At 51.0% G+C, this 23,495-nt stretch overlaps 1 protein-coding gene and 1 pseudogene across 2 annotated transcripts; one reads left to right on the plus strand and one right to left on the minus strand.

Moving 5' to 3' along the window:
- Window positions 1-436: 436 nt before the first annotated feature.
- TRIM7 (tripartite motif containing 7) lies at window positions 437-12,468 on the plus strand. The gene is made up of 7 exons (XM_081230951.1): window positions 437-1,294; window positions 2,184-2,279; window positions 6,492-6,722; window positions 7,755-7,777; window positions 8,064-8,179; window positions 8,694-8,729; window positions 10,843-12,468. The coding sequence occupies exons 1-7, from the start codon at window positions 788-790 to the stop codon at window positions 11,352-11,354; spliced, it is 1,521 nt and encodes a 506-aa protein (XP_081087077.1). The 5' UTR covers window positions 437-787; the 3' UTR covers window positions 11,355-12,468.
- Window positions 12,469-20,815: 8,347 nt separating this feature from the next.
- Window positions 20,816-21,383, minus strand: LOC308616384 (EP300-interacting inhibitor of differentiation 1-like; annotated as a pseudogene). Its single transcript has 2 exons — window positions 21,108-21,383; window positions 20,816-21,067 (listed from the first exon to the last, which is right to left on the minus strand). The product of its transcript is annotated as an EP300-interacting inhibitor of differentiation 1-like (transcript).
- Between the last annotated feature and the right edge of the window lie 2,112 nt (window positions 21,384-23,495).

The raw sequence follows: 23,495 nt of genomic DNA on the forward strand, positions 1-23,495 counted from the left end.
CTGGCAGTTCTGGGCGGTGGGTAGGGGGACTGTAGAAACGAGCTAGAGAAACAAAGGATTGGGTTTTGGAGGGGTATAACACCGAATAAAGTGGGGGAATTGACTGTAAGTGTATTACTTGCTTTAAAAAAACAAAAAGAATAAACGGGGAGGCGGGGGTACACAATCGCGGGAGAGGTAGCTACAGAAGTGGATACAAGGCCACGCTTTGGGGTCGGGGGCAAGAGTCAGGTTCCAGACTCTAAATTTAGCTCAGCACAGGGCCGGACAAACCTGAGCTCCGGGAACCTGACACTGGTCCGGCGCCAGGCCCTCGGGCTGTGCTGGGTCGGCCTCGGGCGGCAACTGGGAGTGGTGCCCAGATGGGCGTGTGCTTCCACCTGTCCCGGCCCGTTTCCCAAGGCTGACTGGGTCAGGCTGGGACGGCCTAGACAGGCTCGCGTCAGGGGTGAGAGAAGGGAGAGACGGAGAGAGGGCGCCGCGGGACGCAGGAGGCCGCGGGCCAAGGCGGGATATTGAGGGGCCCAGAACGGGAGCGCAGAGCACTGGCCTGCACTGAGATCCCCTCGCCCTGCGCTGCCCGGTCAGCTATCAAAGCGCACCCTCCCCTCACGTTTCACATCCTGGAGCACCCTCAGCTCAAGTCTCTGCCAGCAGGCGTCAGCCCCGCCCTTCTTCTTCCCGTGGGCGCTCGGAGGCCCGCCCCGGCCGCTGCGCTGGGAGCGGCGAACCGTAGGGTAGGGTAGCCTCTCCCGCGCCGCCCGACTTGGGTGAGCTGAGGGTGCGCATGGCGGCGGTGGGGCCGCGGACTGGCCCGGGCGCCGGGGCCGAGGCGCTGGCGCTGGCGGTAGAGCTGCAGGGCGAGGCGACCTGCTCCATCTGCCTGGAGCTCTTCCGGGAGCCGGTGTCCGTCGAGTGCGGCCACAGCTTCTGCCGCGCCTGCATCGCGCGCTGCTGGGATCGCCCGGGCGCCGGGGCCACCGCCGCGTCCCACAAGTTGTCCTGCTCGCTGCCCTGCCCGCAGTGTCGCGAGCCCGCGCGCCCGGGCCAGCTGCGGCCCAACCGGCAGCTGGCCGCGGTGGCCATGCTGCTGCGGCGCTTCAGCCTGCCAGCGGGCGCGCAGGGGGAACGCGGGCCTCCGGAGGCGGGGGCGGCCGGGTGCGCGCAGCACCGCGAACCGCTCAAGCTCTACTGCCAGGACGATGGACGTGCCATTTGCGTGGTGTGTGACCGCGCCCGCGAGCACCGCGCTCACGCCGTGTTACCCCTGGACGAGGCGGTGCAGGAGGCCAAGGTGAGCGCCGTCCCCACCCCTGCGCGTCCCCGGGACCCCCAGTCCCCGTTCTGCGTTCCCGCGCAGGCAGGGAGGCCCAGGTGAGCCCCTGCTTCTTTTCCCTTATCCCATCCTGCGCAGCATTGGCTTCGGGACTGAGCGCGGCTCTCCGTCTGTCACCCCCGACACCACCGATACCACCTTCCCAAACCCCTCGCGTTTCCCTCTGGGCCCCTACTGGACCGCCTGCACGGTGCCCCACAGATCTGGAGATTTTCTTTCTGTCGGTACCTGGCTTTGAGCGGTTTCTCCGTCACACCCACACATTCGCTACCCCCACTCTCAGCCCTTTCCCTGGGCATAGCTCTGTTCGGTGTTCTCACCTTCTGTGGCCGAGTGGGACGACCTTCCCAAGAGGTCGGGGTAAGGGGGTGGGTGGCTCCAGGGCTGACTAGAGAGCCAAGAGCCATCTGGGATTCTGGCACCTCCCTTTCCTGCCAACTTGCTAGGGTGTGCGCGGAGGCCTCTGGCACAGTCCCCAGTCTTTCTTTGCTCTTACCCTGCTCCAGCTCTCCCACCCAGAGGGCTTTCTGATGGTGGTGAGGAGAGCAGAAGGGAGGACCAGGCAGGTTGGGCTGCTGGGGGGCTTGATTTCAGCCTGGATGGTGCACAGATGGTCTTGAGGACGGGAGACCCTGAGGCCTTTGGAGTCACCCAGCAGCTGTCCTGTTCCCTTACGTGCAGCCTGTGCAGGCTGTAGCCATCCCGACGTCCAGAGGTGGCTTCAACCCTGCCCGCCTCCTCCTCAATGAACAGGGCCTTCCCTTTCTCCTGGGTGGCTTCAGGAAGGCACACGTGGGAGTTGCCAGAATCCTCTTCCCACAGGGTCCTCCTTCTCACTCTTCCGCAGGAGCTCCTGGAGTCCAGGCTGAAGGTCTTGAAGAAGGATCTGGAGGACTATGAGGCATTTCGTTCCACCGAAGAGAAGGAGAGCAGGGAGCTCCTGGTGAGCATGGCAACCCCCAGGTTGGCTCCCCTGGGTGACAGCAGAGGGCCACCCACCACTCTGGCTAGGTGTGTGTGGCTTTGGAGTGTGTGCCTGTGGAACAGCACAGGTGCATTTTAGAAATATAGTGAGATGCATATTATAGAGGGTGACCGTGTAATTTATTATATAACCAGAGCTTTTGAGAGTGAAAGGGAGGGCTAAAATAATAATAATTATTATTTTTTTTTTGCGGTACACGGGCCTGTCACCGCTGTGGCCTCTCCCGTTGCGGAGCACAGGCTCCAGACGCGCAGGCTCAGCGGCCATGGCGGGCCCAGCTGCTCCGCGACCTGTGGGATCTTCCCGGACCGGGGCACGAACCCATATCCCCTGCATCGGCAGGCGGGCTCTCAACCACTGCACCACCAGGGAAGCCCTAAAATAATTATTTTAGAACAGCTGGCTTGAAGTGGAACTGTCCAGGTGAATCAGAATGTATCATCCCCCTAATATTACATAACACCCCAGTTAGGGTCTGTGGGGCATCTTGTAATTGAACACATTAATATTTCTATAGAGAAACATATGAATATTTATACTAAGTGTGAGCCTTCTGTCAGCCTATGGCATATTTTACCACCAAAGGAGTTGGGAAAAAAACTTTTTTTCATTGTTAGAGTTTTTTAGATTTTGAAATCGAGGCTAGGGGAGAGGGGTTGGGGGGATGGGGGAGGGAAAGGCAGAGCTGCTCCCCACCCAGCAGAGGGCAGGAGGTTCCGGGACTTGGTTTTCAGCAGCCGATTGTGCTTGCACCCGCCCTGCCCAGCGCTTGGGGTGTTATTTTGTCTTCCTTGAAGTGGAACAGGAAAGTGAAATGGGGTTCATTTTGGTTAAGGTGGGCAAATGTGGGTCACTGTCATTTTCTATCTCGAAAATTCAGTTCCTAGCTCAAAAACTAGGGGTTAAAAGAATGAAAGGATCCACTAAGGCCTGTTAGGGCAGGGCTCTGAAGTTCTGGAGTTGGAAAATGGAGGGAGAGGAACCTGAGGGCTGCCCCCCCTTAAGGGAAGGAGGTGTGGGGTGAACGGGAGGACCCTGTGTACAGGTGCCCCAGGGTCCTTTCCTGACCCTGAACTGCATCTGGTACACCTGCATCCCATGCACATCTCAGGCATTCTCTTCTGAACATTCACTTCCCTCCACAAGGAAGGGCTCACCCCTCACCCCCTCCAGATCTCCACCCTGCTCTGCTGGAAAAAAGAGGAAGCATGTGGCTCTTTGGCCATTGCTGTACATCTGTGATCCAGAGGGCCTTCTCCAGCTTGGGCAGCTTCATGGTCTCTGACCCCACACCCCATGACATTGCTTAGCACTTTCTACTCTGTCCTACCCCCACCCAGCCAACCCCCCTCTGGCCCACACATCCTTTATGATTACAAAATACCTGCTTAATGAGACAACCATTGCTGCTATGCGAACAAGGAGAATGAATATTTTTATTTGAAAATGCTCTTACCATTTAGAGGACTAGTTCTCAACTGGTGGCAATTTTGGGCCCCAGGGGACATTTGGCTATGTCTGGAGATATTTTTGGTTGTCAACACTGGGGCAGGGGTGCTACTGGTGTTTACCGGTAGAGGCCAGGGTACTGCTTAAACACCCTGCAATGCGTAGGACAGCCCTCCACCACAAATAATTACCTTGCCCCAAATGTCAATAGCGCCGAGGTTGCAAACCCCGATTTAGAGTATTTTGGTAAGTATTGTCCCACTTGTGTTATTTCCTTGGGAGACCATATGCTGCAATTGCAAGAAGCTTGGACTCTGGGGTCAGACTCCCTGGATTAGAATCCTGACTTCCCACTTCCTGGTAATGCACCTCTCTGTCTTGGTCTTCTCATTCGTAAATCAGGATGAGAGTGTACCCACGTCGCTGGGTGGTTGTCAGCACTGAGGGGGTTAACGCCTGTACAGTTCCCTGTGCTGCTGCTGCCCGCTTGCCCAACATCCTGAAGACTGGGGAGCAGTGACCTGAACCCAGGTCTCCTGACTTCAGAACCCACTTACAGTCTCCTCTTCCAGCCACCCCCTCCTCCCCTAGAGTTTTCAGGGAAGAGGAACTTTGACATTTGAGCTTGTGCTGGAGGGATGGAATCCTTCTCACTGGCCATGAGGGGCCTCACTTGTTATATCATGCAGAGTCCCTCCCAGGTATTCACGTAAAGAATCCAGAGGATCAGGAGCGAGAGTCTGTGTCTGAAAACACAGGGGTGAAAGTCCTGTGGATGGTGGTAATGGGAAGCACAGAATAGAAAGCTTGCACACAGCGGCCTCTTCCTTAGGTCGTTGTGGGTGTGCTGTTACCTCTGATCACTGGCATTGATCTTCCTTCCTTCTTTCTACTTTTCTGCATTTCCGGGTTTTGTATTATGAACTTGTGTTGCCTTTCCAATTGCTAAACAGAAAGGGTGCTCTTTAAAATGAAGTAAAGTGAAGAGTGAAAGTTGGAGGGGTGACAAATGTTAAAGTACAAAATTCAAATGAGGAAAATTTAAAGATCTGATGGGCTTTATTCAGTGATTCATAAATCAGCCAACATCCCATCTCGCAGAAAGAAAGAAGTTCTGAAGAGCTGTACGAGGCAAGAGACTTTACAGGCAGAGGAAGCAGCAACAAGGAAGTTGTACTCGGCAAAAAAGTGGGTTGGCCACAGAGGCTCATGAGTAGAATAGTTGTTTTGATGGTTAAGAAGGCTTTTCATTGGCCCAACAGCATGGGCTCCCACTCACCAAGAATGATCTAGCAACTGCTGCTGCCCAGTGTTCAGCCTGGCAGCAACAGAACCACTGCAGAGGCCTGATACATCATCCTTGAAGGAAACCAGTTACTTGGTAGCAGATGGATTGCACTGGACCTCTTCCACCCTGGAAGGGACAGCATTTTATCTTGGCTGGAACTGACACGTTTCTAAGAGTTGTCTTTTCTGCCTGCAGAGCCCAAGCCAGCACTACTAAGGACTTATGGACTATTTGATTCATCAACATGATTTATGATCCCAAAGTAGTTTGGGTGTCTGATTAGAGCGAGAATTTAAACATAAGAAGTGCTGTGAAGGTAGAAGTATTTTAAATTTATTTCCAGTCTTGCAGTTTTGATATCCTATTAGTACATGTTTTTAATGCTGTGAATATGCTTCTTTAAATGTGAGACCTGCCACCATCTCTCCATGTAGATACTTGCCTCACCCTTGCAGCCTAACAATGAATTAGGGTACTTTGTTGGCCTGCTTGTCTGACAGCCAGTGACATCAATGATTTACTTTAAGTTTCTATGTCTTAAAATGAGTTTTCATCAGCAGCCCCCACTCCACAAAGGTTTTGCTTCAAAGCCATACCTTAAAGTTGCCTTATAAATCATATTAAATCATTGCTGAAAATGTTGAACTAAACCAAAATGAGAAGAGTTATACAGCATTATGTCTGAGATCTCAATGTGTGCCATCAAAGATGTTTCCCAGCTCTACAATAACTTGAAACCATCATGTGTTTGGATGCTCTAATTTCAGCGGAATAAAGATCATAAATTTGGTCACACACACAAAAAAGTGGGTTGGCTATTGCAAAGTTGCTTTCCCTGTAGGGGATGGCAGGGGTTTATCAGGCAGATTACTGAACAAATACTGATCAGGCCATTCCTTATAGGCTGGTTTAAGATAACATTTGTGGGAGAGCCGAAACTGTCATTAGGTCTCGGTTTGGTGATGTGGGGCTTAACATAAGCGACTCCATTTGGGGCCTTGTTTTGAACACAAAATAAATGTGTTTGGGGACCTCAGTTTAATCCTTACAGTGACTGCAGGAGGCACTATTTTATCCCTCCCACTTTTCAAATACGGAAACTGCAGCCCTGGGGGGTTCTGGGGTGAGTCTGAAGTTGCCCTAGGTTGGTGGGAGAGCCTAGGTTGGTGGGAGAGCCCAGGTCTAAAGAGACACATGAGCGCAACTGTGACAGGGAAAGGGAAAGCACGTGTTGAGGCTGCTGTGTGCTCGGAATTGGGACGTTTAAACTAGAGCGTGTGCATGGTGGGCGTGCATGCGTGAGTCTCTGACCCCTGAGCCATGAGGGGGATGGACCCCTGCCCTGTGGGATGGCTCAGAGGCTTCTATCCGAATGCTGTATCTCAGATGCCCACATCCCTTTGCCCTCTTCAACTTCACCTCTCCTGGGACAGAAGCAGATGGCAGCCGAGCGAGAGAAGGTTGGGGCGGAGTTCCAGGCTCTGCGGGCCTTCCTGGTGGAACAGGAGGGCCGGCTCCTGGGCCGCCTGGAGGAGCTGTCCCGGGAGGTGGCACAGAAGCAGAATGAGAACCTGGCCCAGCTTGGGGGTGAGATTGCCCAGCTCTCCAAGCTCAGCAGCCAGATCCAGGAGACAACTTGCAAGCCTGATCTTGACTTTCTCCAGGTGAGCCTGGCTTGCCCAGGGTGTACGTCATTTATCCTAAAGCAGGAGGCATGAATTTATCCCTCCCACTTTTCAAATGAGGAAATAAGAACGGCAGCGAGAACAGAATCAGATCCTATGAGTTTAGTAGAATCACACATCTGGAGCCAAAGTGGACTAGAGAGGGGAGCGCTGATTTTCCTGGGGTTAGAGGTCTGAAGGGATGTGGTAAAAACTTTCTTTTTTATATTTTTTTGGTGGTACGCGGGCCTCTCACTGTTGTGGCCTCTCCCGTTGCGGAGCACAGGCTCCAGACGCGCAGGCTCAGCAGCCATGGCTCACGGGCCTAGCCGCTCCGCGGCATGTGGGATCTTCCCGGACTGGGGCATGAACTCGTGTCCCCTGCATCGGCAGGCAGACTCTCAACCACTGCGCCACCAGGGAAGCCCGGTAAAAACTTGCTTGACCATGGTCCACAATAATATATCTTACAATGTATTCTATTATATACATTGTGACAAAAGTCTCAGAAAATGACCCTTACCTCTACTACATGTGATGCACTTTGATGTTTTTTATTCTTATTTCCTTCTAAAATAAAGAGTCACAATCCACTAAATAAACTGCACAAGTCACAAATGGATCAAGAATGGTCATTTAAGGGAATTCCCTGGACTCTGTACTTCCACCGCCGGGGGCCTGGGTTCAGTCCATGGTCAGGTAACTAAGATACCACAAAGCCATGAGGCCAAAAAAACCAGAAAAGGTCATTTAAAAGGCACTAATCTGAGTGATGACCAGTTGTTGCATAAGAGCTGTCACTTGTTTTGGGTGATGTTGAAAGCAGAGGCAACACTGGGTCCTAGCACTTGGCTCCAGTGATGATTCTGTAATAAATGGGAGCATCGGGAAGCTGTTGCCACCTGGGGCCCATGCAGGAGGTAGGGGGTGATACACCTGCTTACTGCTTATTCCCCTGGAAGGAGGGAAGGGGCCAGTTTTATTTTCTCAATGGTGAATGCTGATTTGGCTTTCTCTCATTGTTCTTTCCAGGAATTCAAAAACACACTAAGCAGGTGAGTGGACCTAACAATACCTTGGGCGTCTCTAAGCTGGCTCTTCTTTTCCACTTAGCTTCCTCTCTTCATCCCCCACCCCTGACCTCTCACCTCCCGATGCCCCCACTGCCTTACCTGGGTACCTTCTGGGGCAAACATCTGCTGCCTGGCCATGGGTATTCGGTACGAGGTCAGGCTCTCCTTTTCACCTCTCCCCACCCAGAGGACCTCACCATCCTAATTGTCAAGCCCAGTGGGAGTGGGACAGTGTTAGTGGGTCTTCCTCAGGGTCCTTGTCCTGCAGGTGCAGCAATGTGCCTGCCCCCAAGCCAACCACAGTCTCTGCTGAGATGAAGAATAAAGTCTGGAATGTTTCTCTCAAGACCTTTGTCTTAAAGGGGCTGTTCAAGAAGTTCAGAGGTAGGGGCTTGTGTGTGGGGCTGGGCCCTGCAGTCCTGGTGGTGATGGTGTGTTTCTGGTGGTTTGGGGTCCTGAAGATGTGCCTTTCCAAAAGCTGTATGATAAAGCAGGAACTAGGGTGTGTCAAGGCCAGACTGGTTCGGGGAGGCGGTGGTGGCTAATTTATTTAGAACCCCCACCCCTACCCCAGGGCATGAAGCTTCCCCTGGGGACAGATGGAGTAGAGAGGCACTGGGGGCAGAACGAAGGATGAGGAAGGAGAGCTCAGCTCAGAATGGCTCCAGACAAAAGAGGGGGAAGTGGGAGAGTAGAACTAGAATACAGCCCCCTCCCCACCCCCATGATTGGCCCAGCACTTGCCCATCAACTCTAGGGTATCTGGGGAGTGAGTGAACCCCCAGATATTTAACATTTACAGTGGGGCTGTCAGTGTCAAGAGGTGGTGTCACCACTGTTGCCAAATAGAAATTTCCCATGTCATTCACACACAACCTGCTTTGTTTCTCCTCTTCAGAGGATCTTCGGGGAGAACTGGAGAAAGAGGAAAAAGGTATGATGGCTGTTTTAACAGTGAGTGCCCGTCAATTGGCCATGCAGAGATCCAGTGACTGTCCCCCGGGGCTCTGTGCATGGTTGGTTCCTTCTGCCCATCCACCTCAGCAACTTTGCCATCGACTGCCCTTTCTTCCTCATCCTCACAATTCTGATTCCTTCAGGCCACAGTGGGGCCCATAGGCCCATAAGTTGTTCCAGAGCAGGAGTGCCCTGCACCTTGAGATACTTAGATCAGGGAGTGCTTGTCGGTCACCTGGACAAGCCTCTCTTCCCTGCTCCCAGAGAGATGGAGACCTCTCCTGGGGACAGGGATTGTGTGCAGGGGTCGGGGGAAGCAGGGGGAGACTGAAGACTGGAAGGGAGGTGGTTATCACTCCTGCAGGGCTCTGGGGTGAGTGGGATCTAACCCCAAGGGGAAGGGAAATGGGGAGGGGAGGGCACATATTCCTGATGCTGACTGAGCTAAATCAGATTTTACTCGGGAAGAATCTAAACCAACTGAGTCAGAGTATGTCCTCCTCTGCTTAGGACCCTGTGACAGCCCTGCCCCTCTCACTCAGTGAGGGCTGGAGGTTTTTTATTTGTTTGTTTTTTTTATTTTTTTTGCGGTACACGGGCCTCTCACTGTTGTGGCCTCTCCCGTTGAGGAGCACAGGCTCCGGACGCGCAGGCTCAGCGGCCATGGCTCACGGGCCCAGCCGCTACTGCGGCATGTGGGATCTTCCCGGACGGGGGCACGAACCCGTGTCCCCTGCATCGACAGGCGGACTCTCAACTACTGCGCCACCAGGGGAGCCCAGGCCTGGAGTTCTTGCAGTGGTCTTCAAGGCCCTAGGGATCTGGCCTCACTGCACACTCTTCCCCTGGTTCACTCCGTGCAGCCACACACAGTCCTTGCTGCTCCTGGAAGGCACCAAGCACACAGCTACTTAAGGGCCTTTGCACTGCACCGGCTATGCCAGGGCCTGGAACACCCTTCCCCCAGACAGCTGCATATCTGACTTCCTCATCTCCTTGATGTCTGTGCTCAAATGCAGGTTTTCAGTAAGGCCTTCCCTGGCCCCTCTAGTTGAAATTACAGCCTGCTCTCCTGATCTCTCTATCATTTATTGTCTCTCCTCCTTCTCCCCATAGAAAGGAAGCTTCAGGAGGGCAGGGATACTCCACTGTGGGATTCTCAGGGCCTAGAACAGACCTGGAACATAGTAGCACTTACAACAAGTGTGCATATTTTAACTTTTTTATTATGGAAAATTTCAAACATACACTAAAGTAGACAGAAGAGCATAACGCGTATTATGTACTCATCATACACCTTCATCAATTATTGACTCGTGGCTAGTATTTTTCATAAACACCCCTACCCACTGCTTCCCACTGGATTATTTCGCAGCAAACCACAGATAACTCTCATTTCCGTAAATATCTCAGTATGTTGTCTCTAAAGAGATAGACTTTTAAAAAAACATAAACACAAAACCATTAAAAAAGCAAACACAAAACCAACATCATAACTAAAAAATTAATGATTCTTTCCAGTATCTAGGGTCTGAAATCCCCCACTTGTCTTTTTTTTATTTTATTTTTTCAATTGAAGTATAATTCATTTACAATGTTTTGCCAATCTCTGCTGTACAGCCCCAATTGTCTTTTTGTTTTCCTCTTTTGGGCTGCCTTGGGTCTTCATTGCTGCACGCGGGCTTTTCTCTAGTTGTGAGAGCGGGGTCTACCCTTCGATGCGGTGCACGGGCTTCTCGGGCTTCCGAAGTTGTGGCTCGCGGGCTCTAGAGCGCAGGCTCAGTCGTTGTGGCGCAGGGGTTTACTTGCTCCACCTGTGGGATCTTCCGGAACTAGGGCTCGAACCTGTGTAGCCTGCTGTGGCAGGCATAGTCTTAACCACTGCGCCAGTAGGCAAGGCCCCCCCCACCTCTTTTAAATTGGATTTGTCAATCTGTTTGAATTGAGATCCAGATGAGGTCCATGAATTGCCTTTCCGTGATTTCAACACCTACTTAATGAGGGGGCGGTGGGAGTGGGGCGAGGGGAGCCGCGCAAGGACGCTGCATGGGTTGTCTCGCCCTGTCTCCCCCCCTCCCCAAACCCCACAGTGGAGCTGACCTTGGACCCCGACACGGCCAACCCCCGCCTCATCCTCTCTCTGGATCTTAAGAGCGTGCGCCTTGGACAGCGGGCCCAGGACCTGCCCAGCCACCCGCGCCGCTTCGACACCAACACGCGAGTTCTGGCATCCTGCGGTTTCTCCTCCGGGAGGCACCACTGGGAGGTGGAAGTGGGCTCCAAGGACGGCTGGGCCTTCGGCGTGGCACGTGAGAGCGTGCGCCGCAAGGGCCTCACGCCCTTCACCCCCGAGGAGGGCGTCTGGGCGCTGCAGCTCAACAGCGGGCAGTACTGGGCGGTGACCAGCCCTGAAAGGACGGCCCTCAGCTGTGGGCACCTGTCCCGCGTGCGGGTCGCCCTGGACCTGGAGGTGGGGGCCGTGTCCTTCTACGCTGCGGAGGACATGCACCACATCTACACCTTCCGTGTCAACTTCCAGGAGCGCGTGTTCCCCCTTTTCTCTGTCTGCTCCACTGGCACCTACTTGCGAATCTGGCCTTGAGGGGCATTGCCCGGCCTCCCTGAGGGGGTCAGTCGATCAAGGGTGAACTCCTCCTAGCCCTGGCTGCCCATGGGAAGGCACGGTGCCCTCGGATGGAGCCTCCTGGTCACTCTAGGTATGCCCTGCAGACTCTTGCCCCAGGCTGCCTTAGAGGGGCTTCTGCAGACTACAACATCAAAGACATGAGAATGGGCTGTTGGGGACAAGGGCTCTGAGGTCAGTTGAGCAGGGGAAGAGATGCTTTGGACCCTCCTGGCATGTCTCCTGCCTGTTGTCTGCGTGTGGATTTGGCCTGAGCTGTGAGGAGGTGGACGTGGATGAGGACAGGAGCCCAGCTCCACCAGAGGTGCTTCCTACCACTGCCCCAACTCAGCAGGGCTTCTGGTTCTGTGGATCAAAACCAAGCTCTGGTCCTGTGCCATCCTCAGTTGCAAGGGGGCAGGTTCCTGCCAGGCTAATCAGGTTCATGATCCCTTCTGCTTTGCCTTCCTGTCAGCTGCCAGCTCTGCCTTCAGAGACCTGAATCTAGCTGGCCTGACGAAGTTGTCTACTCAGGGAGGATCACTGTACTTCCAGCTCAGTGGAGAGTTTGGGCCAGAACTGGTAGGAGACCCTTGATCTGTACATGAGGGAAAAGCCCAGGGTAACAGCATATAGGCATTGCTGCCATCCAATGTGGCTTAGCCTGATGACAGAGTGGAAATGTACAATACAGCCTCGGCCACAGTGACTGCTCCGTGTTCTCAAGTTTGCCTAAGCCCTTTTCAAGTGCCAAAGTACAGTCTCCCTTGGGTAAGGAGACCAAAGATTCTGGAATTTTGAAACTCAAGGTGGCACGTATAATTTTACAGAAGCAACTACCAGCATGGAAATGCACAGAGCATAGGCATGCCCTTGACAGACACTTCTGGAGCTTCCCAAATGTATGCCAACAGTAGAAGACCCTGGTGCCAAGGCCTGCTCAGCCTGTACCCTGGAGGGTGTGATTCCCTTGGCTAATTGTTCCCCAGCTTCTGCATGGCTGGGCTTCTGGGAGAGTGGAGGTGGGCTGTTCCCTGCTTAGGGTGCTCCAGGAAACGGGGATGGGGAGATGGAAATACAGACTGTGAGCTCATTTCTAGGGTGCCTTGGCTCATTTTTTTTTTTTTTTTGCGGTACGCGGGCCTCTCACTGTCATGGCCTCTCCCATTGCGGGGCACAGGCTCTGGACGTGCAGACTCAGCGGCCATGGCTCACGGGCCCAGATGCTCTACGGCATGGGGGATCCTCCCGGACCGGGGCACGAACCCGCGTCCCCTGCATCGGCAGGCGGACTCTCAACCACTGCGCCACCAGGGAAGCCCATTGGCTCATTCTTAACTCCCCCAGTCTGAATGCAAGAGCACAGTTATGAGCAAAGGTTCCTACCAGACTGGGTGAGCATGTGTGTTTATCTGTGTGAGGAACGTTTGCATGTGTGTTTATATCTCAGATCTCAGGAACGGGGGGCGGGGCCATGTGGATTTTGGAGAGGGCATTTATGAGCTTGCGTATAGGGTTTAGGTGCAAGCAAACATAGGTCAGTATGGTCGCACCCTATTTTTGATTTGTAATTGTAAAATCTTAGCCACCCCATATTTAGGTGAAAGCCAAAGGTTTCCTTCCCCCACCACCTAGCTACCCAGCTAGATGAAATCCACTCTCAGACCTAGTTCTGTCCTGCACACATTGTTTAGATAGACATGTTGGCATGCAGGGGCAGTGACCATCAAACAGTCTGATCAGCAAGCATCTTGGAGTTTCCATGCTCTGTCCCTGAGATACTTCAAGCACACTTTGCATACAAGGGACGGTAAGAGAGATGTTCTTGTCGGGGCAGGCATGAAACTTTTCTAGAGGCGATCCAGACATATAGCACTAGGCAGTCAGAATCCAGTGTCCTATGGGCTGGGGACAGGACCACTGAAGAGTCCAGCCTATAGCAGCATCCCAGAGGATGAACCCTATGTCGTGTTCATACATAGGGAGTAGCTCTAGAACACTTTAGCTAATCCATGTATTTGGATACCACTGATTTCCACAAGGAAAATCCATTTCTAACATTCACTTATTAATTAAATTGCCTAATGCTATCATCAAGCCTTAATGTTATCCAGGCTTGTATGGCTTTTGGATTGAGTAGCACAATTACCCTTTATATCATCTAACAACTGTGCTGAAGTACTGCAACACATTACAGGTCACAGAAGGTAGGGTGACTGTAGGTTCAGGTCTGGGCACTGCAGGGCTGGCTGTGTTTATATTTTCAGCTTTTGTGTCTGTGAATGTGATTGTGTGTCTATCAGAGTTTGCAGAATAACCATGTAGGTATATACATATTCGAAGAGATGGAACAACAGTTACATAACAATTACACATGGACAGTACGACAGATGTTCTCTCTTGGTCACTAGGGTGGTGCAGTGACTTAGGATGTCACAAGGCTGGTGTGAGACTATGCCTGTGTGTGTGCATTTTCCTCTCCCATCCTCTGACCATCCTAAGATCTCTGAGATGTCTGGGCCTCTGAGAGCAATGACTGGCCTAACTTGGGTTCCTTCTGACTCCATCCATTCATTGGTCCTAGATCCTTGTGAGCTGCTGAGACATGAAAACCCACATCCTTGAAACTAGACCCTCGCACCACTCCTCAGCATCCAGACAGGAGGGCACGTAGGGACCTTCCTCAGGCCTGGCCACCCAGTGACCTAAGTCATCTGACCTTGCAGGGACCAAAGGGTGGGTTGGGCCATCAGACCAAGTTCCACCAACTACAGCCGTAGTTTCTGACCATTTCCGGGCTCCTGTCCCTCACCTGGGCTCTCAATCACTTCCCTTTGCCCCGTGGGCCCTTTTGGGGGCCCCGATGGAACCAGCTCTCCCAAAATTCAAGACGAGCCCCTAAGGATTTCCTTTTCCTAATTTGCCGTAAGTTGTGGTAGGGGCTAGGGACCTCCTGTCCCGTTACAGTCCTTCACACATCGACATTTTGATTTTCCCACCTTTCTCTACAAATCTTTCCCTCCTGATCACCCACCCAGCCCAGACCTGTATTCCTCTCAGGACAGGCATACTGACACCCTTCCTCTAGCCCTCCTCTCAGAGCCACGACCTCGGACCCCTACTGTCATAGGACCTCTATCCTCAACAAGTTTTCGCCCCAGACCCCAAAGCCGTGCGGAAGACCCCGGGTCCTCCTCGTATTCAGCCCATTGGGGGCCCCGCCCCCTCCCGCAGCGCGCCCCGCCCTCACCAGATCTTTCACAGCTTCCGCTCCCCAGAGGGCGCAACGCCGCCCTGTCTCCTCTGGGCTCTCTCCCAGGATTTGCAGCTCGGCCCGCGACGCTGACACTGACGCCGCAGCTGAGGTGGCGGCAGCCGGACGGGGCGCTCACTGGCCGAGGGACGTGGGACCCGCCTGTCGTCACTTAACTCCTGCATGTTGGTGTCTGCGGCTGCGCGGTGACCAGTGTCTGCGGCTGCGCGGTGACCAGAGCGGTGTTAAGTACTCGTGCGCAGACAGGTGAGTCGCAGTTGGCTCCATAGCTCAGGGGTTAGAGCACTGGTCTTGTAAACCAGGGGTCGCGAGTTCAAATCTCGCTGGGGCCTACTACAGTATTTTTCCATCCCTCTCTTCTGAAGAGCTGAAAATGCATACCCCAACACGAATTTCCGCCATTACGTGTTTTTGCCCCTCAAGTGCCCCTTAAATGCTTGGCACCCTTCGGTCCCTCCCTCCCGTCTACTCTCGCGAAGATCCAGACCCACTGCGTCCCTCGCTTTGAGATCACAGGTTCTGCTGGCCCCGCGCGCCTTCTCCCCCGCGACCCCTCTCTCGCTTCCTTATGCGCGCCCTCTCCGCGAGTTCACGGCGGGTCTTTCCGTTCCCTTCCTGTCGCTCCACTCGGCCAGGGGCTTGCCCTGGTCTCTAATTCTTTCTGCGTTGCTTGGGGGATCACCTGTGAAAGCCCTCCCGCCCCCGCCCCCTGGGAATCTACTATTTTAGTCGAGAGTGGAGCGATGTTTAAGACCCCGCGTAGCTTGCCATTGGTCCCCGCAGGGGCTTCTTTAATGAGGTGGCCTTCCAGTAGGGCAGTCACATAGTAGTTGAAGAATCCCGGGAGTCCGGGACGCGCAGGTGCCTCAGCGTGCCCGTGTGGGGCGAGTCCCTTCGGGTCTTGATGGAAAGCTTGCCTCTTTGGATGGGAGCTGGCTTGTGTGAGGGAGGGAAGTGGGTACCTCCTCTGCCACGCCCCCCACTCACCTCATTCTCCCCTCCTGGGCGTCTACCCAGGTTCCCGCGAGCGGTTTTCTCTCTTCTGGTGAGAAGGAGGCCCGGGTTCTGTTATCGAAAGCTGATCCAAGCTAGACCTCACGTGGGATGGCGACTCGCTCAGGGCTTTTCTGAGGGTCCTCATCCGCTGGAGAGAGGGCTCCAGCGCTCTCGGATGACGCGGCGGGGCCTAGTCAGGGCTCTGCTTCTGCCAAGGCCCCCCGGATGGGTCATGCCCGCGAAGGCCACGGCGGGGGGGCGGGCGCCCGAGACCTCTAGCGGGCCTGGTTCTGCCCATTGGGCAGGGGGCCCCATGTTCACTGAGGATTTAGGGTCATTTTGTACACTTGACTTCCGTTAACAGAATAAATAAGTCAGAAGGTCAGCATGTATTACTTTTTTTTGTTTGTTAAAAGGAAAACTAAATAGTTGTTTTAAAAAAAGACTGGAAGCGAATGTGACAAAGTTACACTTTTTAGGTCCAGGTGTCACGAGTGTGGACATTTGTTTGCACTTCTCTTTATATAATTCCACAGAGAAGAGAAGCGAATGCTTACAACACGGAGGCGGTAGTGACTGGGAGGCCAAGGACGCACAGCCGCCGGAAGCAGAGGAGAGCCCACCTAACGCTGAGTGCGCACAGGAGGGGAAGACCACAGCAGGTGGGGATGGAGTGCGTTAGCCACGTGGTCTCCAAGGAAGAGGCCGAGAGGAGGAGCGGCAACGAGTAGAGAGGTCAGGTCAGAGGGCTGAGCAAGATCTCGGAGAGTGGCAATGGAAAAAATAGCACTTTTTCCCCCTCGGAGTAGGTTAACCACCATTCGTCTCTCTCTTTTGTAACAGCCATCCGTGTAGGGAATTTCTCTGCTGGTGGCACAAAAATAAACTTTTGGGTCCACTCTGAGTGGATTTTCGTGAACTTTGAAAGCAGTGATCCCAGGAATCACTGCTTTTTACTACTAAATAACCCAGTGGAATTGGAGGAGGAAAGCGCCCCCACAGCCCGGGCCTCTCGTTCACTGGGCGGGTGACTGTTCTGGGGCGATCCCGGGAGAACGCAGCTAGGGCGCCGCGTGTGTGCGTGTGCGTGCGCGCACCGATGCTAGCCTCGGGGGGCTGCGCACCAACTACCGTGGTCGATCACCCTTTGAGGGAGCGGGGTTCCTGGCCATCTCATTTATGCTTCTCATTTCTCACTTCCCTACACTTCCTGAATATTTTGCAAATAAGTATATGTTGTTTTTAACATTTTCATAAAACGATAAAGAAAAGCCCCCCCCAAGCCCCCCCTCCTGCCCTTACCAGGCGCTTCATAGGAAGGAACTACCCAGGTTTCATTTCGTCTGTCGCGGCTCGGGACCTAGTCCATCCCGCCTCCCCTACAAGCCCGGCTCCCGGTTCTCTCCAGGAGACCCCCGGCTCTCCCGGCTTCTGTACTCTGCCCTTGGGCCTCCAGACTTGCGCCTTATTTGGGCTTCCCTGGGAGAGGAGGAGTCCCCAAAGTGGAAGGATGCCCCTGCCTGCTGCCCGAGTAGCCTTAGCAAATGAGGCGCTCATTTGGATTCCAGGAGATCTCAGAGGGGCCAAGGGATACCGAGCTTTTATGCTGAGCGAACTATCTACCGCTGAGAGTTAACAGCTGACGCGATGACGGTCGAACAGGGATAGGTTGGGCGTGAGAGACTCGGAGATCCAGAGAACGCTTTCATTATACCAGAAAAGAATGTTCACTTTCTCAGCGATTAAACGACTCTACATAGCAGCATATCAAAGACTGAACCAGGTGTTATTTTATCGAGTGGCTCGTTGGTCTAGGGGTATGATTCTCGCTTTGGGTGCGAGAGGTCCCGGGTTCAAATCCCGGACGAGCCCGATTTTTTTCCTTTTTTCCTTTTACCTTCTGAAAATTTCTTGTTATGTGGACAGTTTCCGTCCTGGACGGGCAGTGGGCATCACCAAGAGTTCCGGGATGGGAAAGAAATGCAGGTAGAAGAGTGGGTGAGCAGCTTGCCGGTGAGAGGTTGGGTGCAGAGCCTTCTGTGGGCGTTTCCAATGATCTGGATCGTGGCACCATTGTTTCACCACCATAGAGCTATGTATGCACCGTGCTCACAAATTTTCCTAACTAGAGATTTTTCAGGAGTATTACGAAGAGCATGCAGCGGGCCTGTTTCCGTAGTGTAGTGGTTATCACGTTCGCCTAACACGCGAAAGGTCCCCGGTTCGAAACCGGGCGGAAACAAGGTTAGTTAGAGGCTGTCTCTCCCTTTAGCTTTTTGAAATTTATTACTTTGGAGTAAGTTTGGTCCCAGTTCAGGACGTCCCATCATCACCGCTCCCGGTTTTCCAGGGAGGGGAGAACCAGCATCTACAGCGCTGGGTTCCCCAACTCATCCTTGAGCCCCCGTAGAGACCTTAAGCCACCCAACTTGAGATCTGGGACTTCGGCACGCCCTGAGCTGAGATATATCTCAGCAGGCTGGTGAACGCAGTCCCATGCTCCGAGTGAAGGCGGGGCCCGCAGTTGAGCGTCCAATTTGCATAATCCTTTTTGTGATGAATGGGGGGGGGGAAAAAAGGGGATAAACAAGCTGGCAGCGGTGGGATTCGAACCCACGCCCCCGAAGAGACTGGAGCCTTAATCCAGCGCCTTAGACCGCTCGGCCACGCTACCCTGCCTTTAAACACATTTTGGGAGCTATTTTTCAATTTAGATAATATCCGCAGGGTCCTGTGGGAAATCAGTTGTAGGGGTGGGTCTACAGGTCAGCAGAACCACACTCCAACTAGCAGAATTAGATTGCCCAGAGCCACCGGCGTGGAATCTGCGCTCTGCGAGCGCTCTGACAAAGGAGGATTCACGAAGCACAGGAGCACACAATGTTTTTGGGAAGGATACTCAAGAAGTCACTCTGGCAGTTCACTTTGGGGGAGTGGGCGTGGACGCAGGGGAAGCCTTCTACACTATCACTTGTTTTGTTTTGTTTTACCCGTGAGCTTTTGTTGTTTTTACGAATTAAAAAAAGGAAGGGGAAACACTGCACTACTTCCTCCCAATTCTTTTTTGTTTAACCCATAACATTGGCAAATAACACCGACACATTCAGAAGTGGTTCATCAGTGACCGCCTTGGCGGTCTCAGAAGCCTCCATCCATGCAGTTCTGTTGCCTGATGTTTCCACCCTTGAAACAAATGTTCTAGCTGGAGGTATGGAGGTACGGGGTCTTGACAAAACACGCTTGACTGCACACTGTACGGAGACACCCCCCCCCCGCCCCGCATTATAAAAACCCACTTCTTAAAAAATAGCAAATCCAAGAAAAGTATATAGAAAAAAATTCAACTGCAAGCCCCAAACTCAGAGACAACCATCACTATTTGGTGAACTAATCTCCAGTTTGGTTTTCTGTTGATTTTTACCTGCATCAGTGAGTGATTTTGCTTCAGATACAGACTTGAATTGTGCTTTAAAAAAAAAAAATTACCTCGAATGCCAGTGCATAACCAATAACAAGCTTAACTAGAGAAGGAGACTGAGGAAACTTCAGATACTGAGGGGGATTTCTGGGCAGGTTTAAAACCTTTAAGTGTTGACGGACATGAGTGTTCATAAAGTCTTTTAGATGTAGGGCTTTCTTTTTACTTGACAATTTTCACTTAACAGTTCTTACATTATGAAGTTGAAACAGTCTTTTTTACCTGTAAAGTTAAATGAAAAAAAAGAGAGCAAGTAAAACACTTTCTCTAGAGTATAAGGATGTTAGAAATAGTTTGTTTTCTTGTACTTTCACATACATTTTAATGTCTCAAATTTGAAACTTTTTTAAGGAAGTCTTAAATTTGACTTTTAAAAATAGTCAAGGCGGGCCTCCCTGGTGGCGCAGTGGTTGAGAGTCCGCCTGCCGATGCAGGGGATACGGGTTCGTGCCCCGGTCTGGGAGGATCCCATATGCCGCGGAGCGGCTGGGCCCGTGAGCCATGGCCGCTGGGCCTGCGCGTCCGGAGCCTGTGCTCCACAATGGGAGAGGCCACAACAGTGAGAGGCCCGCATACCGCAAAAAGAAAAAAAAAAAAAAAAAAAAAAAAAAAAAAAATAGTCAAGGCAAGGTATTTTCTTGAATTATAGATCACAATAGCTATCTAAATGATTAAGATACAAGTACAAGCAAAATTTCAGATGATCTTGGAAACACATTTTAAGACATAGCACACACAATACATATTTCTTTGGGAGCTTGATTATCCTTTAGGGATACTGAAGAATACTCAATTTATCTTACACTAAAAATTTAGCCTTTGATAACCACAGCTTGGATAGATCACAAAGTGGAATCTTCAAAGTCTTCTCCATATACTTTCAGACAAGGGAATTCCCTGGCAGTCCAGGGATTAGGACTCGGCGATATTACTGTTCAGGGTGCGGGTTCAATCCCTGGTCGGAGAACTAAGATCCCGCAAGCCTCGCGGTGTGGCAAATAAATAAATAAAAATGCTTTCAGTCCAAATAACTCAAAGAGATCGTGTCTTTAATTGGACAAATTAGTTACTCTTTGTCATGCAACTAATACAGTGGGCTCTTGTGCTGGTAGTTTGTCTTGGTCATGACTTATTCTTGCAAGACCATCCCTTACATATGAAAGATATTTTCCCCAATGCAAGGAAAATAATCTGGATCAATAACAAAGTCAAAGCCATAGGTGTTTTAGGACATTCTTGAAAACAGGATTCAACAGTACTAACAGCCTTTTTCTTTTCTTTTTTTTTTTTTTTTTTGCAGTACGCAGGCCTCTTACTGTTGTGGCCTCTCCCGTTGCGGAGCACGGGGTCCAGACGTGCAGGCTCAGCGGCCCAGCCGCTTCACGGCATGTGGGATCTTCCTGGACTGAGGCACGAACCCGTGTCCCCTGCATTAGCAGGCAGACTTTCAACCACTGCGCCACCAGGGAAGCCCCAGCCTTTTTCTTTACCAATTATCTTCCTTTTTCATAACTGTGCTGTCCCTGCCCTATTCTACTCTGCAAAAATAAATAAATAAAATTAAATTAGAAAAAAAATTTTTTTTAAGATCAAGTTTTCCATTGGCACGGACCTATTTGGAAAGAACCCGAGAGACAGTGGAACGCTGGGTCTCTCCCAAATCACTTAGTTACTCTGTATCATATCAATAATCTAATCACAGCCGAGTTCTTCGGTCAAACGATTGCCAACCATAAGTGAAAAAAGCTTTTCCACAAAAGCCAACTGATCAAAAGAGGTGTTTTCATGACGCATTTGAAACCCGCCATCCAGAGCTGCTTCTCTTACTCTGGAGGTTCTCAGAAACACGTTGTCTCCTCCAAGGGCTGCTGAAACTCTACAGCCTGCACCACTCAACTGCTCCTCTGCCAGATAGTCGCAGTGGTCCTCCCAGTCATCAAATTCCTAGTCTTTCTCGTCGTATCCCCCCTCCCCCCTCCCCCACCTTTTCCAAGCCAGGGCTGGCGATCTGGCCTGGCTACTCCCCAGAGCTGGGCCGGTTAGCAAGGCCTCTGTCTCCCTGCGGCTCCGCCGTTGGCTGGGCCTCCTCCTCCTCCATTGGGCCGTCCTGGTCGAGCTGTGGCAGGGCTCCGGTGCGGGGGTTCGGGGATGGCTCCCGGCTCCCGCTGCCTACCTCCGTCTGTGGAAGGTCACTCTTGCCAGGCATCAGGTCCATCTGCACGTCATTGCTCTCTTCATAGAGCTGGAACGGCTCGTTCATTCCCAACACTATGCAAGCGGCTCAACCTCCCAAAAGGCATTTTTAGCACGATCGGAGCTACGCCTTGAATCACGTTTTTTAAACTTAGATTTTTATGTTATTAAAATTTCCAAAACCTCATTTGAATGGTTGGCTCAAATTCTAGAAGACAAAAGTAGCCTGATTTCTGTCCCTAGGGCTCTGAGTTTGGATGGGAGATTCGAAGAGAAGAGGGTAACCAATACTCTAGGATTACTGCTGCATTCGGTGGCTTTATTCCTTGTGCTTATGTTAAATCTTAATGTAAAGATTGTGGTGTGATTTTTATAACTTTGTATAGCTGTCTGCTTTTCAACCAATGTGTGTGTCTTTCAGGCCTCATGGGCCTGCAGAGATTGGCCTTAGCTGAGTATTTCGTGTTTTAATAACACGACCTTCCACTCAGTCATTTTATTAACAGGCCCTATCACTGCTCCACAGTGAGGTCCTCAGTGTGGATTAGAAAATGTCTGTAAAACCACATGGAATCATGAACTGACCACAGCCCCTGACATTAGCAGGGCTCTTACTATCTACACATTAGAGCATTAGCTTCTTAGAATGTTAATTTGGAATCTGGGCTCAAAGAAAGAGAGAAAGAAAGGAAGGAAGGAAGAAAGAAAATATTTTGAAATAATTATAGATTCACATAAAGCTGCAAAGAAATATACAGGGAGGTCTCATGTACCTTTCACCTGCTCTCCCCAGTGATGACATCTTGTATAAGTATAGTGCAGTAACAAAACTGGAAATTGATATTGGTACAACCCATAGAGTTTATTCAGATTTCTCCATATCTCTATATAGCAATTTTTTTCCCCAGCACATTCATTTTCTCATTCTTTATTTACACTGGAATCAGCTCACTATTTAAACTTATATAATTTGCCTTAATTTAATATGTACATCATTATTCTTTTTTTTCAATAACAGAAGTAAAACTTTAATTCACTAATTTGTGGAAACTAAACAATACAATCTTAAACAACCAATGGATCAATGAAGAAATCACAAGGGAAACTGCAGAACACTTAGAGACAAATAAAAATGAAAACACAGCACACCAAAACTGCATGTTTTTTCAATGTCATGATTGAACATTGTCTATTAGGCTACCCAAGATTTAAATTTACCTAGTTCTCAAGAGGCATGATTCTTTGTTTGACTCACTACTTCTTTTTTTTTTTTTTTAAGGGGACAGGGGAGGATCTAAGAGATGGCACCGGGCCACAGTCGACCCCCCCGCCCCGTGACAGGTAACAGCTTCACGGCTGCCCCTTCCTGCCCCAGGACCTGATATATAGCAATTTTATCACACGTGTAGCTTCATGAAAGTGTCACAGTCAAGATACAGAACTGTTCCATGACCACAAGACTCCCTTGGGCTACTCTTTTATAGCCACATACAACCCCTCTAATTTCTCCTGTCTCCCATCCCTAACCCCTGGCAACCACTAATCTATTCTCTGTCTCTAATTGTGTTGCTTCAAGAATGCTATATAAATGCAATAAGACAATATGTAGTCTCTAGAGATTGGCTTTTTTACTCTGCATAATTGCCTTGGGATCCATTCCAGTTATATCAATAGTATTTCTTTTTTTTTTAATTGCTGAGTAATATTCCATGGTATAAATGTACCACAGTTTGTTTAACCATTCACCTGTTTACTTTTATTCCTAGTCTGTTGAATGTTTTTATCATGAAAGGGTACTAAATTTGGTCAAATGCTGTTTCTGCAGCAATTGAGATGATCATGTGATTTCCCCCCCCTTAATTCTGTTAATGTGGAGAACTTTTTAAAATATTAGGTTTTGATAAGTTCTTTATTTAGTCCAGCTACAAGTCCCTTGTCAAATATGTGGTTTGCAAATATTTCTCCCCAACTAATCTTTTTGTCATTGTTGTTGCTATCCTTTTTGCTGCTTGCCTTTTTTTTTTTTTGAGGTAACATTGGTTTATGGCATTATATGTTTCATGTGCAACATTGTATTTCTACTTCTATATACGCTATGCTGACAAAGGGGCAAAAGCAATTCAATTTCTCAGAGAAAGGACAGCCTTCTCTATAGATATTGCTGAAGCATCCATAGGCA

The sequence above is a fragment of the Mesoplodon bidens genome (assembly GCF_964165515.1).
Source record: "Mesoplodon bidens genome assembly, chromosome: 4".
Lineage (NCBI taxonomy): Eukaryota > Metazoa > Chordata > Mammalia > Artiodactyla > Ziphiidae > Mesoplodon > Mesoplodon bidens.